At 50.5% G+C, this 13,495-nt stretch overlaps 1 protein-coding gene across 1 annotated transcript in view; it reads right to left on the bottom strand.

Annotated features, from left to right (window-relative positions):
• Positions 1 to 13,495, bottom strand: part of TENM4 (teneurin transmembrane protein 4) — a 747,207-nt gene that overhangs the window by 233,853 nt on the left and 499,859 nt on the right. Inside the window, 1 exon segment of the mRNA XM_047823379.1 lies at positions 367 to 622. Coding sequence (XP_047679335.1) covers positions 367 to 622 — 256 coding nt within the window.

The following is a 13,495-nucleotide window of genomic DNA, read 5'->3' as shown; positions in this document are numbered from 1 at the left end:
AGATGTGGATCCCAATTAAACACTTATCAGGAGCCTACCCTCTGCCTCCCCGTGACACACTCAACTCTCATCTCCTTTTACAACAGCCTCCTCCAGCGAGCAGCACCCCCACCGCGTAGACAAGGAAAAAGGGCACGCCGGGGCTCATACCTTTGTCAGCTGCAGGCCAGCCCTGGACCTTGCGGCTGCTCGATTCGCAAGAGCCCGCTCTTCCTGCCCCACGCCCATCCCGCCGCCTGGCTCCCCGGCCAGAGAGCCGCCTCTCGGAGCTGCTGCCCGACCCCAGCCTCCCGACCACGGCCGTGGGGGCACACGGAAGGGCCCCTCTGCCCACCCCCGCGGCTCGGCCCCGCCCCTCCCCCGCACCTGGTCTCCAGGGGGATGTTGCTGTTGAGCAGCCAGTTGTCCTGGGCGTGGGCCGGCTCCTGGGCGCCGCCGGCGGGGGGCTCTCCGGAGAGCGAGTGGTCCGTGGGGGCCGGGCTGGGGTTGCTCCTCGGAGTGAAGTTGCCCCGGTTCAGGGAGTTGATGGAGGCCGCGTGGTGCTGGTTGGGCGTGTGCGCGTGCGAGAGCGGCGGCGGCGGCGTCCGGAGCCGCGGGTGGTTCTGCAGGCCGCCCGGGTGATCTAGGGCACAAACACGCGCGGTCAGCGGGGCGCCAGGCCACCGCCACGGCCGGGCCTGGTCCCGAGGCCCACGCGGGAGTGGCCGGGCGGCGACCGGCGCGGCGGACCATGCGTGCCCATACGGTGGGGAGACGGTACTTACTGAGTACCTACTATTTTCGGTGCTAGGGACACATCAACAAAACAGACAAAATCCCTGTCCCCTTGGAGCTTAAATTCGAAAAGAGACAATAAACAAGATTAGAAAAAAAAAGTAGCCTCTGACGTCACCCACTTCACATGGTTTCTTTAATACTTAGTGGGTGGTGTTTTGCAAGTGTGGTGCAGACCAGCCCCTTCGATATCACCTGGGAATTTGTTAGAAGAGAAAATTCTGGATCCCTGGCCCAGGCTTATTGAATCATGAACCCTTGGGTGGGCCCCAGCAATCTGATTTCACCAAGTCTCCAGTTGATTCCAATGGATGCTAGAAGTTGCGAAAGTATACAAGGGCACACAGAAAATGAAACAAACAAGGTAAGGAAAACATGTAGTTTACTAAGGTGGTGATAAATCTGAGAACACAGAAAGCCAGGAAAGGGCCTGTGGCCTGGGTATGTGAGGGCTGTGGTGAAATTTTAGGCTAAGTGGTCAGTGATAGCCTGGGGGAGGGATGAATTTTGAGCAAAGGGAATGAGCTGAATTAAAAACCACCTGGGGGTTATTAAAAACCATCATTAACAGTTACTGAGCACTTACTGTGTGCCAGGAACTATTCTGAGCCCTCTCCATGTTTAAATTCAGCTGATCCTCATGACCCACTAAAGAGCAGGTACTATTTTTATCCTCACTTTGCAGACAAGGGAATTAAGATACATCTTTTATTTACTCCTTTCAACTACTCAGAACAATAAGTATTATCATCACCAGATTTATAGATGAAAAATAGATTTCAAGATAAAGCCCACACAGGGTCTGGCAAGCCCTTCAGAGTGTGACCCACCCACCCTGCAGAATCCAACCCTACCTCTCATCATCTTCCTCCCTCTACCCTTGACTCCTGCCACACCTTTCCCCCAGAGGCCAAGAGGTCTGCTGCGGCAGTCTAGTGGCTAAAACCTCGTTTCTGATGAGGACGGTCCCCAGGAATGTGCCTTGTACCCTCTGAAGATGTGCCATGCGGTGCTAGCAGGAATCCCCCTTAATGGGAGGCATTAAGCATGGGAAGCAAAACAGGCAGAAAGCAGACAGCCTTGCACCAGGGAGCAGGCGAGAATAGCAGGGTCATTTGCTTTGTCCAGCCGTCCTCAGGCATCACTTTAATGGAGACGTTTGGAGCCTGAGACAGAAGCCAGCAGCAGAAGCACCCTCCTGGGTTGGCCGAGTGTCCCCCCTACCCCTTGGCCTTTCAGGCTGCTGGCTGCAGTCCTCATGGCTCCGAAGTAGTGAGAGGGATTGGACCACTATGTCTGAGGCTTATCAGGAGGCCAGCAGAGAAGGGTGACCTAGCCCTTGCTCCAGGCCTCCCACCAGGAGTCAACCTCCTTGTGGCATTTTTACCTAACGGATATTGATAGTTGCTGCCACTAGCACTTAACTGTGTACTTTTACAGCCTTAACTTTTCTAATGCCCACAACAACCCCTAGAGGGCAGTATTATTATCATTCCCATTTTAAGGACAAGGAAGCTGAGGTTTGCAAAACTAAGGGGTCCTTTATTTTATTTTGTTTTACTTTTTTTTAAATCTTTTAAAGATTTATTTCTTTTTGAGAGAGAGCGTGAGCAAGCAAGGGGCGGGAGGGGGGGGGGGGACAGAAGATCCCAAGTGGGTTCCGCACTGACAGCAGTGAGCCTGATGTGGGGCTTGAACTCACGAACTATGAGCTCATGACCTGAGCTGAAGTTGGATGCTCACCCGACTGAGCCACCCAGGTGCCCCCCCCCGCCACTTTTAATTTTAGAGACAGTACAATCGAGGAAGAGGGGCAGAGGGAGAGAGCGAGAGAATCTCAAGCATGCTCCACACTCAGTACAGAGCCTAACACAGGGCTTGATCCCACGACCTTGGGATCATGCCCCAAGCTGAAAGCAAGAGTCAGACACTCAACCAGTTGGGCCATCCAGGTGTCACACTAAAGGGGTCCTTATTAATCCAAAGCCTGAATTCTGTCTACCAAACCACAGTGCTGTTGCATATAACAGACACCAGCCCGACTGTCTCAGTCCATGGCCATAGGCAGAATAAAACCCCTCAGTTAAGACAGCAAGCATATGACGGCTGGGTCAGAACAGGCTGGTCTGCATGCCTACAGACATCTGCTTTGTGACTAAGTCAGGATGCCAAGCTCTGGCTTGATAAGGCTTTAGAAGCACTGCCAAGAGTCCTGAAACAATGAGATTTTAATGTATAAGACCACTAGTCACATATCTAAAAACCTAACTTCTAGAAGGAAATTCTCCTATGAGGATAAGGAATATCCTGGTCCAAATCCTCTCTGTTTTTTGAAGCTCAGCTCAATTTCCACCTCCTCCAGAAAGTCTTCCTTGATCTGCCCTCCCCAAAGTTCTTTTTTCCTTGATTGAACGCTAACAGCAGGTAACCTGGACCATGCAGCTTCTCCTTCTCCCTTACAGCTGGGATACTTATGTCCCCATCTTGCCTCTCCTGGTAGGTATAAAAATCCCTGTCCCCTCTGTGCTGGTGACCACAGGCCCTACAACCAACCAGGTGCTCAGTATAGGCTTATTTAGTAAAATGGCTCTCATGAGTGGCTTGGGCAGTCTATCCAAGAGCATAAACCTAGTGCGGAGGACATCTGTGTGCCAAAAATCATAGCAGATCACCCTGGGCTGTCTAGACCGTGGGCCTATGTGGCCCTTTACTGACTTACCTGGAGCCAGAGTTCCAGGTGCATCAGCTGGGCTGTTTGTTTCCCTTCCCTCATCCCTTCCATTCTGAGACCACCAGGAAAGGGGACTTTGAGTTTTCCCAGGTTCCCAAGGGAGAAGATCTGTGTTTTGGGACTTATCAGTGGAAGATCACTCACAACCCCCAAAAGAGACATGACCTTCCTAAGGAGCATTGTCTCCTCTGGTCTGAATGGAGTCTCCTTTCTGCTCCTAAGGCCAGGAGGGAGGATAGACGGCAGGCAGAGAGGGTCCTTCTTTTCTCCCCTTCCCCCCTCTCTCATATACATTCCCATCTAGACAGAGAAACTTAGAACCAGTTCGTTCATTCAACATTTACTGGGTGCCTATTCTGTGCCAGGTCCTGTACACTGCGTGTTGGGAATGCAATGGTGGATGAGACAGAGATGGCCCAAGAGAGGCCTGACTCCCTGCTGGTTTCTACAAACTGGCTGGGTGGCCTCCAGTAACTCACTTTACCTCCCTCGTCCTTGGTCTGTGAAAGGGTGCACGCATTCCTACGTCATCACTTTCTGGAGGATGAAAAGCAACGGCCCTTGCTCCAGTGCCAAGTACTTGGGCTTCCGCTACTCCCACAGGGAAGGGACCACGTGCCACTCATCTCCATAGCCCCAGTCAATATTTACAGAATGTGGGGGAGAGAACAGCAAATTAGCTAGGTGGACTTCTTGCTCACGCAAGCAATGGCTTCTCTCCTGCTACCTGGGAGTAAGCATTGGTACATTTGCAAAGCTGAGCTGTAAATTTCAATTTACACCCTCTTTTCACAGATACAGCCTCCAAGTATATCTCTGAATCAAGCCCAGATATGAGTCATTTTTACTGTTATACTGCACACCTCTGTTAGTAAAGGCCACTTGCTTATCTGAGTTTTGCAAGCCTGGTTTTCCAGGCAGTATTTTTGCTTCCTACAAGTTCTCGGATATATTTGCAGTTGCTGGTTCCCTCCAACACCTCAGATGCTTTTTTTTTCTTCCCACTTTATATACCACAAAAATCCTGAACATTGACGCCTCCAGGAGCATCTCCCTGAACTGAGACATCATGAGGCTTCTTCAGAGTGCTCTTCCAAATAGTAGGTAATAGGAAGAGACTACGCTTTGATGTCAAACAGCCCCGGGTTCAAGTTTTGGCTTTGCTACTTATAAGCTCTGCGATGTGGATCAAGTTACTTGATTTCTCTGGAGCTTCAGTTTTCTTATCATTAACTGGAGATACTACCCACCTTATAGGGTGGTTACGAGAAATAAAAGAGATAATGTATGTAAGGTGCTTAGCATAGTGCCGGGAATACAGTAATGAAAAAAAATGGTAACTATTAATTCCACAGTTACCATAAAGGCATGCTGAATGAATAAATTGTAAAGTGCTGACTCATCCCCGTGATAATCACTGTCCAGCATTTACAACAGGGGTTCCACAAGGCAAAAAAAACTTGAGAGAAAAAGGGCAAGAACATATCTGATAGAAATGTGGTACGCATTTATTGCAGCTGGAGCCTATTCTGGACCACCCACTGGCTTCCAGGAGCCCTGGTCTAACGAGGGTACCTGTGGCTCAACATGCAGATCAGAAGTGATTAGAATGGCTGCAGCCTGACCCTCAAAGCAAAGTCAGATGAGTGGGGTCTCCATGACTTCCAAGGGCCCCTTTCTGCACCAGATAAGCATGTCAGAACGAATCAAGGTGATGCTCTGTCCTGGGTTCAGGTGCACGTTAAGGTACCCCTTGCCCTAAGCAGAGGGCACTTCAGGTTCAAGTCAATCAGCAACACTAAAGAGCCCTCTGTTGTGCAGAGACTGGAGGGTTTTAAGATGAAGATAAGCCCCAGCCTTGGCAAAGAGCTGGTGTCTACATGCTTGCTGAAGAAACGTGTAAGAACAGAGGTCAGGCGTCTTCCAGATGCGGGCTCCGCCTGGGCTCCGTCTCTGACAAGCATGATTGAGGGCAAGTCACTTAACTTCTCTGAGCCTCTAACTCCTCATCTGTAAAATGAGTCTATAATAGTAACAGTAATAAAAGGAAGAGGAAGAGAAGGAAGAAGGGCTACCACAGACTGAATCCGCGGAGATCCAGAGATGAAACAAATATGGTCCCTGACTTTGAGCTGCTCACAGACACTCAGATACTACACAAAATGGCAATCGTGACGAAACTGCAGCAGTTAATATTTATTGAGTACTTGCTACGCGACTGGGCCTGTGTTTGACTTATTTAATCCTTCCGATGCCCCTGTAAAGAAGGTACTATTATTACTCCCCATTTTGTAGAGGAGGAAACTAAGGCACAGAAAGGCTGAGTAAGCAGTTTGCCTAAGATTACAAAACCACTGAGTGGTGCAGCCACCATTTGAACCGGGCAGGCTGGCTCCAGGGCCCATGCCGTGAAACACTCTCCTGTACGTATATGAAGTGAGTTGACTCAGGTAAAGAGCTTACGTCAGTCAATGCCTGTCACACAGTGAGCCCCTCCACAAGCGGCGGCTCCCAGGATTCTCGTTAGCCTTCACCACATTGCCGCTGGAGCTCCATGGAGCACAGAGGCAGCTGCCAGACGGACTGCTGCGGCTGGGGGAGGAGGCTTCAGGAGAGATGACGTGTGACCTGTGTCTAATGGGCACACGTGAGGGGTTCAGAGGCCTGAGAGAGAGGCAGTGAGGCCCCCTGGAGCACTTGGATAAGCAGTGTGATGGCTGGGAGGGGCAGCGGCCACAGGCAGGGAGGAGACCCCAAAGGTAGGCCCAGATGGCGGATGCCTACAGGTGCCACATGAAAGAACTCGGCCTTCACGGGGAGGGTGACAGGGTGCCCCAGTGGGCTTTAAGCAAGGGAGTGCCGTGCTCCCTAGTGTTTGAGGAAGGTGTCCAGTGGCCAGGTGGAGGCTTGAGCCAGGCGGGGTGAAACCACAAGCAAGGCCCTGGGTGACTGCCGGATGCCTGCCTGCCAGAGGCTCCAGCTGAGTGGGTCATTATTCTTTCATAAGAGCACCCTCATGAGAAAAAGGCATGAACTTCCAGGGCTTTGGCTTAGGCAAGGAATTCGAACGTGTCAACAGCCCTGCGAGCTAAGGCCAGCAGTGGCTCTGCGAAAGGGTGCCGAGCCCGGTGCCCACGCTCCTGCCGTCAGGAGCCCCGAGGTCTCCTTGCTCCAGAATTAACAACGACCTGGCGTGCGCTGCACTCGTTCATCGGGTCCTAAAGATTGTCAGACGTGAAAGATGACGGTATTTAATTACCATAAAACACAAAAACTCCAGCTGCCTGCGAATGCCATCAGGAAGAGTTATTTGGCTCCCATTAAAATGCCATTGAGCACCACTAACTCAGGACGGTGATGTAGCCGTGCTGAGAGCTCAGCTAATGAACCTTGGCCTGCACGACCAATTTAGGGAGGCCAGAAAGCTCTTTGTCACCACAGTCGGCAGCCGGGATCTGATGGCCTGACTTCCAGGCTCAGCTTTGCCTCCTTCAAGCTGTATAATCTCAGACAATCTATTTAGCCTGCATTTTAGTTTCTTCACTTGTCAAAGGCATATGAAAGCACCTTGCAAGCTATAGGGTCCTATGTAAGGGTTAGAGACAGAGATCACCAGTATGATCATTACCTTAGCCCAGAAGGAACACGACTGTGAGGCCCCAGATGAAACCACCAGTTTGAGCACAAGGCTAGTGGCTGAACTTTTTGCCATGTTTCTTTGCTTGTTCGTCCCCTCCCCAAACGGATGCTTTCCGTTCACTTTCACTGCTGTGCTGCTCTTTCTATGTCATGGCCAATGTGCAGTGATTCGAAATGGTACTTGGCCTGAACCCCAGATGGACTCATGGCAGGGAGGGTCCATGGAAGCGGAGACAGAGGACAGGAGCTTTCCCAGGGCTCCCCTTCCAGTTTTCTTGATGAGGGGTAGAAAAGGGTACCCTGAGGTCACCAGGGGGCCGTTTATGCTCCTCATTCATGCGGTCAGGGCAGAACTTTGAGTGGACACTCAGACTATTAAAGCGCTTTGTGTTGAGGGGCACCTGGGTGGCTCAGTCGGTGAAGCGTCTGACTTCGGCTGAGGTCGTGACCTCACGTCTCATGAGTTCGAGCCCTGCATCGGGCTCTGTCGCTGACAGTGTAGAGCCTGCTTGGGATTCTCTGTCTCTCCCTCTCTCTCTGCCCCTCCCCTGCTTGCACTCTGTCTGCCTCTCTCTCAAATAAATAAATAAATAAAGTGCTTTGTGTTGAGATGTGGTGATGTGGAGACAGAATAGGACTGGAGCACAAGCCTCACCGTGGGTGGCAGTGGTTTTCCACCGGCAGTGTCTGGAAGGGAGTGTTTTCGGGTTGCGATGATGACCGGGGAGCACAGCTGGCATTTGGTGGGAGGGGCCAGGAAACCTGGCGCGTGCAGGGCAGGCGACCCAGTGACCCTGAGGGGCGTGTAGTGCAGTCAGCACTCAGTGTAGTCCTTGCTAGCGAGCATGGGTAAACAGCCACTAAAGACGTTATTCTTTGTCTGCCTGCTCCACTCCCTTCCCACCTGAGACTATTCTCTGCCCTTCCCCGACACAGGCCTGCAGCACCTGGGCTCCCTTGCCCCACGGCTTCCACAGAGGTGTGGCTAGGTGTTAGCACGACAGGGCACTGGGAGACTGGAGGAGAGGGATGTGGTGACGCCCTCCCCCCATCCTTGGCAGGGCAGCATCTCAGGCACGGACACTGCAGTTCGGTGGTAGAGTGGTCTGGGGAAGCTTCTAGAAAGAACAAGAACTGGGCATGTAAGGAGAGACAGGGTGGAGGTGTATAAAGTGGAGGGACGGGGCATTCGAGCCAGGGGGACTGGCATGAGCAAAGGCCCGCAGGCTGAGAGACACAGGCTCCTCAAGGCAGCAAGGATGGTGCGGGGGCCTGGGCATGCAGAGCGGAGATATGGTGAAAGGGAGCAGAGGGAGAGGCTAGAGCCCACCTGTGAGGGCTGGAGGTCCGGCTGGGGGTCCACCTGGGAGCCTGGAGTCGGAAGGCAGCATTGAGGATACTTAGGGGGCTCACCCCAACTTCTGGCCTTTTAAGGCCAAATGTCGGAGTCATCACAGGAGTGAACCAGAATAGCCAGGCTTCATTAAAATGTACATTTTATGTACATTTTACATAAATGGACATAAATGTAATGAGGGCTTCCTCATCCAGCAATGAAAGTTCTCCTAGAATGTGAGCGGGGGTGAGTGCATGAAACCCACAGCATCAGGACCTATCTTTCTAAGTGTGTATGAACAGCTTGGCTGGGCCACCATCGAACCTGGAAAAACTATCTCCCAACTTACACTGGCCCAAACTTCATTCTCGTGCTTGTCCCTGTCGGCGACCAATTGCTCTGTGACCTCGGGCGAGGCACTTCACCTGTCTGAACTCCGGTTTCTCCAACTGACAAACAGGAGGAGGCAGTGGTGGGAGTCCCGTCTCTTTCTAAAATCAAGACTGTATTATTCTTGGCAGATGAGCCTGGGGCCTTTGTTAATGAACAGCTACTTACAAAAGATGTGCACAGCAAGCTGTATATTGGACTGTGCTGTGTGATTAGGCACCAGAGAAGGCAGGGAGATGGAAGAAAGAGAAACAGAGTGCTTCTCTCCTCCCACCCTCTCTTCTTGCTTCCCTGCTTTCCATTCCTTTTGCAACGGCCACTCTCCATAGGCCTTGTGCTTGAAAGCAGCCACACAGGGAGGGATGAAAGGCCCTGCCTATAGCATTGGAACAGGCTGGTTGGAAAAGGCCACCTGCAGCCACAGGGGAGATTTTTTTTTCTGGGTGGACGGCTTTCCCCCAACTTAAAGCTGCGTCCACCTCAGGGCAGAACTTGTCCTGGGAAAGCTTTCTGGTCGTCAGGTAAGTTTTCCGTCCTTCCACTGTCACCTTCTTACCCTTTTCAAAAATGGTCTGACCCACAAGCTGTTAGGGCAAGTCCCAAATCAATAAGAAACCATATTTTACAGGTAAGATAGGAGCGAGCGGGTGCACGCGGGGGTGGAATTCAGTTCAACAGGAGTCTCTGTGTTGGAGCAGATGAGAAGCTCACGGAGATGCAGTAGGTTGTAATCCTAGAGGTAAATCACTAGGAAAGAAGGAGGTGATGGTCACGCTACTGATTAGCTGGCGTGGGTCCAGAGGAGGGATGCCTGGATTGTGGGTCATCGCAGTATTACAGAGACTGATCCTCCCCACAGGTCTCTGGAGGTAATGTTTTCCCTGGCTTCCTTGAATGGTGATGAGTTTAGAAACTGTGTTCCTGTGCGTGTAGACAACGGACCGATGCTGTTAGCCTGAAAAGGAGACGGGTTAGGGGAAAGGGCTTAAAGAAAGGGCGTGTGTCCAAGAGCCCTGGGGAAACACACCAGATGCCTTATGATAAGCTGTCCAAGTTTTGTCACTTAAGCCACACAATCCGCAGCTAGGAAATTAAACACATAATTACGTGATGTTATGGAGAGCCCTAGGTTAAAGAACTGTTCCCAGGTTTGCCATTAACTCACTCTGTGACTTTGAGCAAGTCCCTTCCTCTCTCTGGGCCTCAATTTGTCTGTCTTTTATAGATGATCTCCTGAGGCTCCTTGCAGCCTTTGATGGTCTGATTCCTTGTGGCTTCCGTGCCCCTTTCAGGGGACTTCCTGAAAAGAAGAGGATGTGTAGAATGCTACTGCTGCCTCCAAAAGGCTAAAGGGTGGGAGAAGGAGAAAACGTACTCCGTGGGGCTTTAGGAGAAAGAATCAGGACAAAGGCCAGAAGTTACTTGGAGCCACCAGCAGTCAGCTTAAGGGAACCCTTCTTCCTGCCAAGCTCTGCAATGGGCCGCCTTCACAAAGAGGGAGCTCCCTGTTAATAAAGCAGCAGATTTTTTAAAATGTTATTATTTATTTTGAGAGAGAGACACAGAGCATGAGCAGGGGAGGGGCAGAGAGAGAGGGGGACACAGAATGCGAAGCAGGCTCCAGGCTCTGAGCTGTCAGCACAGAGCCCAACACAGGGCTGGAACCCACGAACCATGAGATCATGACCCGAGCCAAAGTCGGACACTCAACCAACTGAGCCACCCAGGCGCCCCGGTAAAGCAGTAGCTTAAAGAATCTCAACCTCTTCCCTGCACGTCAAACCTCTGCGGCTCAAACAAAATACATACAGAGCTAAATCTAATGCCTCCCTGCTTCTGAGCCCCCAATCCTACCCCCCTCTCCTAAGCTCCTGATCTCACCACCACCAGCTGCTGCCAGAGCTGCCCCCCCAGTCCACCAAAGCAGACCTCGGGGAATCACCACCGCCTCCTCCCTCTTTTACCAGGGAGGTAAAAATTTTACCAGGTCCTCACCACTCCCACTGTCACTACCCCAGCTCGGGTCTTGTAAGTGGACACCGAGCCTGGAACCATCGCCAACACTGGTGTCCCACCCCACAGGCTCTCCCACCTTCAATGCATTTGCCATCCGTTAGCAGGAGTGAGCTTCCTCAAAGAAAACAATCTTGTCAGTCCCTCATGATAAAGCTTCAGTGGCTCCCCACTGCCACAGGACAAGACCCCTCACCATCTGGCCTGAATCTGCCACTCCAGGGCAGCACCCACAGCTTTCCACTCCCTTCTTTAAAAAGGTACTAAGGTTAACGGGCTAATTATAAACCACTCATGCAACTGCTCCCTGCTTGCCTCCTATGCATGGCTTTGCACATGCTGTTTTCTTAGGCACGGATGGCTTTCTTGGTTCCTTCACCTGATTAACTCAGATGCAGAGTTACTTTCTCCAGGAAGCCTTCTCTGACCACCACCTTCACCCCCGGTGTGGGCTCAAGGCACCTCTTCTGGGCTCTTATAGCCCTCAGAGCTCACTCTGAGTTATCATATTTTGTTTGCACGTCTGTCTCTCCTGCTATGTTCTAAGCTCTGGCAGGGGTCTTATCTTAACATGTCAGGGGCTGTGAGGCTAGGAGCAGATGACTCCTCTCTCCAGGGTACATGGCAGGATCTTTCACCTAGGTGCTGCCACTGATTCTCAAGGGGCATGGTACGATTTGGGCACTCTGATCTCTTTAAACTTGACCTGATGTTCTTCAAACTGTACAGGAAAGACAGAGGTGGATGTGTCACTGAGGTGGATAAAAACTTAATATTTTAATCAACAGTCGAAGATGCCATGAAAAGGAAATCATGACAATGGAGCTCAAGGCTCCCACAGGGAATGGCTCGCTTTGTTGAAACTGATGTCAGCACCGAAGGTCAGGGCAGGTGGTTTTCCTAATTCTAGCCCCGCTCCCACTGCATGGCCTTGCAGGGGGCAGAATACCACCAAATGGACAGGTGAATTCTCATTAACCCTGTTCATGTGCCTCCCTGAACTTTTACATCCATCAGTAATTTTGAAGAAACTATTTTCTCTTGTAAGAAATACAGACATGCTAGATAGAAGCAAGAGGCTGCTAGAACTCACAGAGAATTATGGCATGGTCAAGTGCCAAGGCTCAGGCTCAAGATGCTTTGGGTTCAAATCCCACCCCCCCACCCCCACTTACACACTGGCCACACTACCGATCTCTTTTGGATCTCGATTTCATGCCATGAATCCCATTCAAACACCACGGTGGCCAAGAAGCCAAGTGCTAAGTCACATGGAACTGAGTTTGAAATCAGGCTCAACCACTTAGTAGCTCTGTGGTTTCCAGAAAGCCTTGATTTCTTCATCTGTAAAATGGGCAACAGAGCACCATGTACTGATTAGTGTCGTTTCAGGGATTTAAGGACATGGTGCCTATAGTCTTTAGCAGAATGATTGGCAAGTAGACTCAGTTGAGGTTAACTAGTAATTTACTCTCATAGAATTACGTCTAATTACATTCCCCTTAGGCTATAGAGTCTTCAAGAACAGAGATCTTATCTCTGCTTGGTCTCTCCTATACCTTCAGCTGTCTTCCCTGTAAAGGCTGTTAAGTTCATCTGTCCCTACGTGTTGAATGAAACTAAATTACGCCCCTATCTTTGTATATCTGGGCCCCAAGAGGTTGCTGGGGGGAAGAGAAATATTTATCAATACGTGACAATGAGCAGACTCCTTATTTTATCTCCAGAGTAATACTGGAAGGTGGCTGTTAATTTCCACATTTTATAGGCAAAAAGACTTAATTTCGCAATTTTGCAGACCAAAAAAAAAAAACAAAAACAAAACCAAACCAAACCTCTGAGTCTCATAAATCTGCTTATGCCTTGGTCTATGAACTCTCTCAAATTTTTTTCAGCAATGGGGTAATGGGGTATCTCGGGCCCTAGCATTTGGGGCAACTTTATTAAACGTGACATCTTGAGTCCAAAACAAAACAACAAACAAAACAAGAAACCTGCCCTCTAGGGAAAGGATAAAAGCCAGGATCCGAGCACGGGTCTCTGCTCTTTCTGCTCTTGATGCCCCCTAGAGGCAGAAGGACAAGAAAGAATAAATTTTGGAGTACTTAAGTTGTATGTATCAGGAGATTGATTAACTGCACACACATCTAATGTATTTTTGTTATGACTAGACAACAATCATATCAATAGCTGTATGGACGAGGTGTTTTGGGGACCACAAAATGTTTTAATGTTTGATAACACACCGTAGCAACAACCCTAAGAGGCAGGTGTTACCAGCCTTTTATACATGAGGAAACTGAGGCTCTTCAAGGTTTTGTGCCTTGCCCAGGTGGCCTGCCCCTAAACAGAGCCTCCAAGCCCAGTACCCTCCGCAGTCTCTAGAAACTACATGCAAATGCGTTGTACCTCAACCAACCCCGGCAAGTCACAGGATGCAGGTGGCCCCTGCCCAAGCGATCTTTACCTTTTCCCTCAGGCCATAAGAGGCCCCACCTAGGGGAAAAGGCAGAAAGCCATCCAACTAATTATACAGATCGCAGAGATGCTTTTCATCATTTATGACATGATCCCATGTGGATTTTCCTTTTGATACAAGCTCAGGAGATCTT

This window comes from Prionailurus viverrinus, chromosome D1 (assembly GCF_022837055.1).
Source record: "Prionailurus viverrinus isolate Anna chromosome D1, UM_Priviv_1.0, whole genome shotgun sequence".
In the NCBI taxonomy this organism is placed as follows: Eukaryota; Metazoa; Chordata; class Mammalia; order Carnivora; family Felidae; genus Prionailurus; species Prionailurus viverrinus.
Note: the sequence above shows the minus strand (reverse complement) of the source record. Positions and strands in the feature narration are given on the sequence as shown.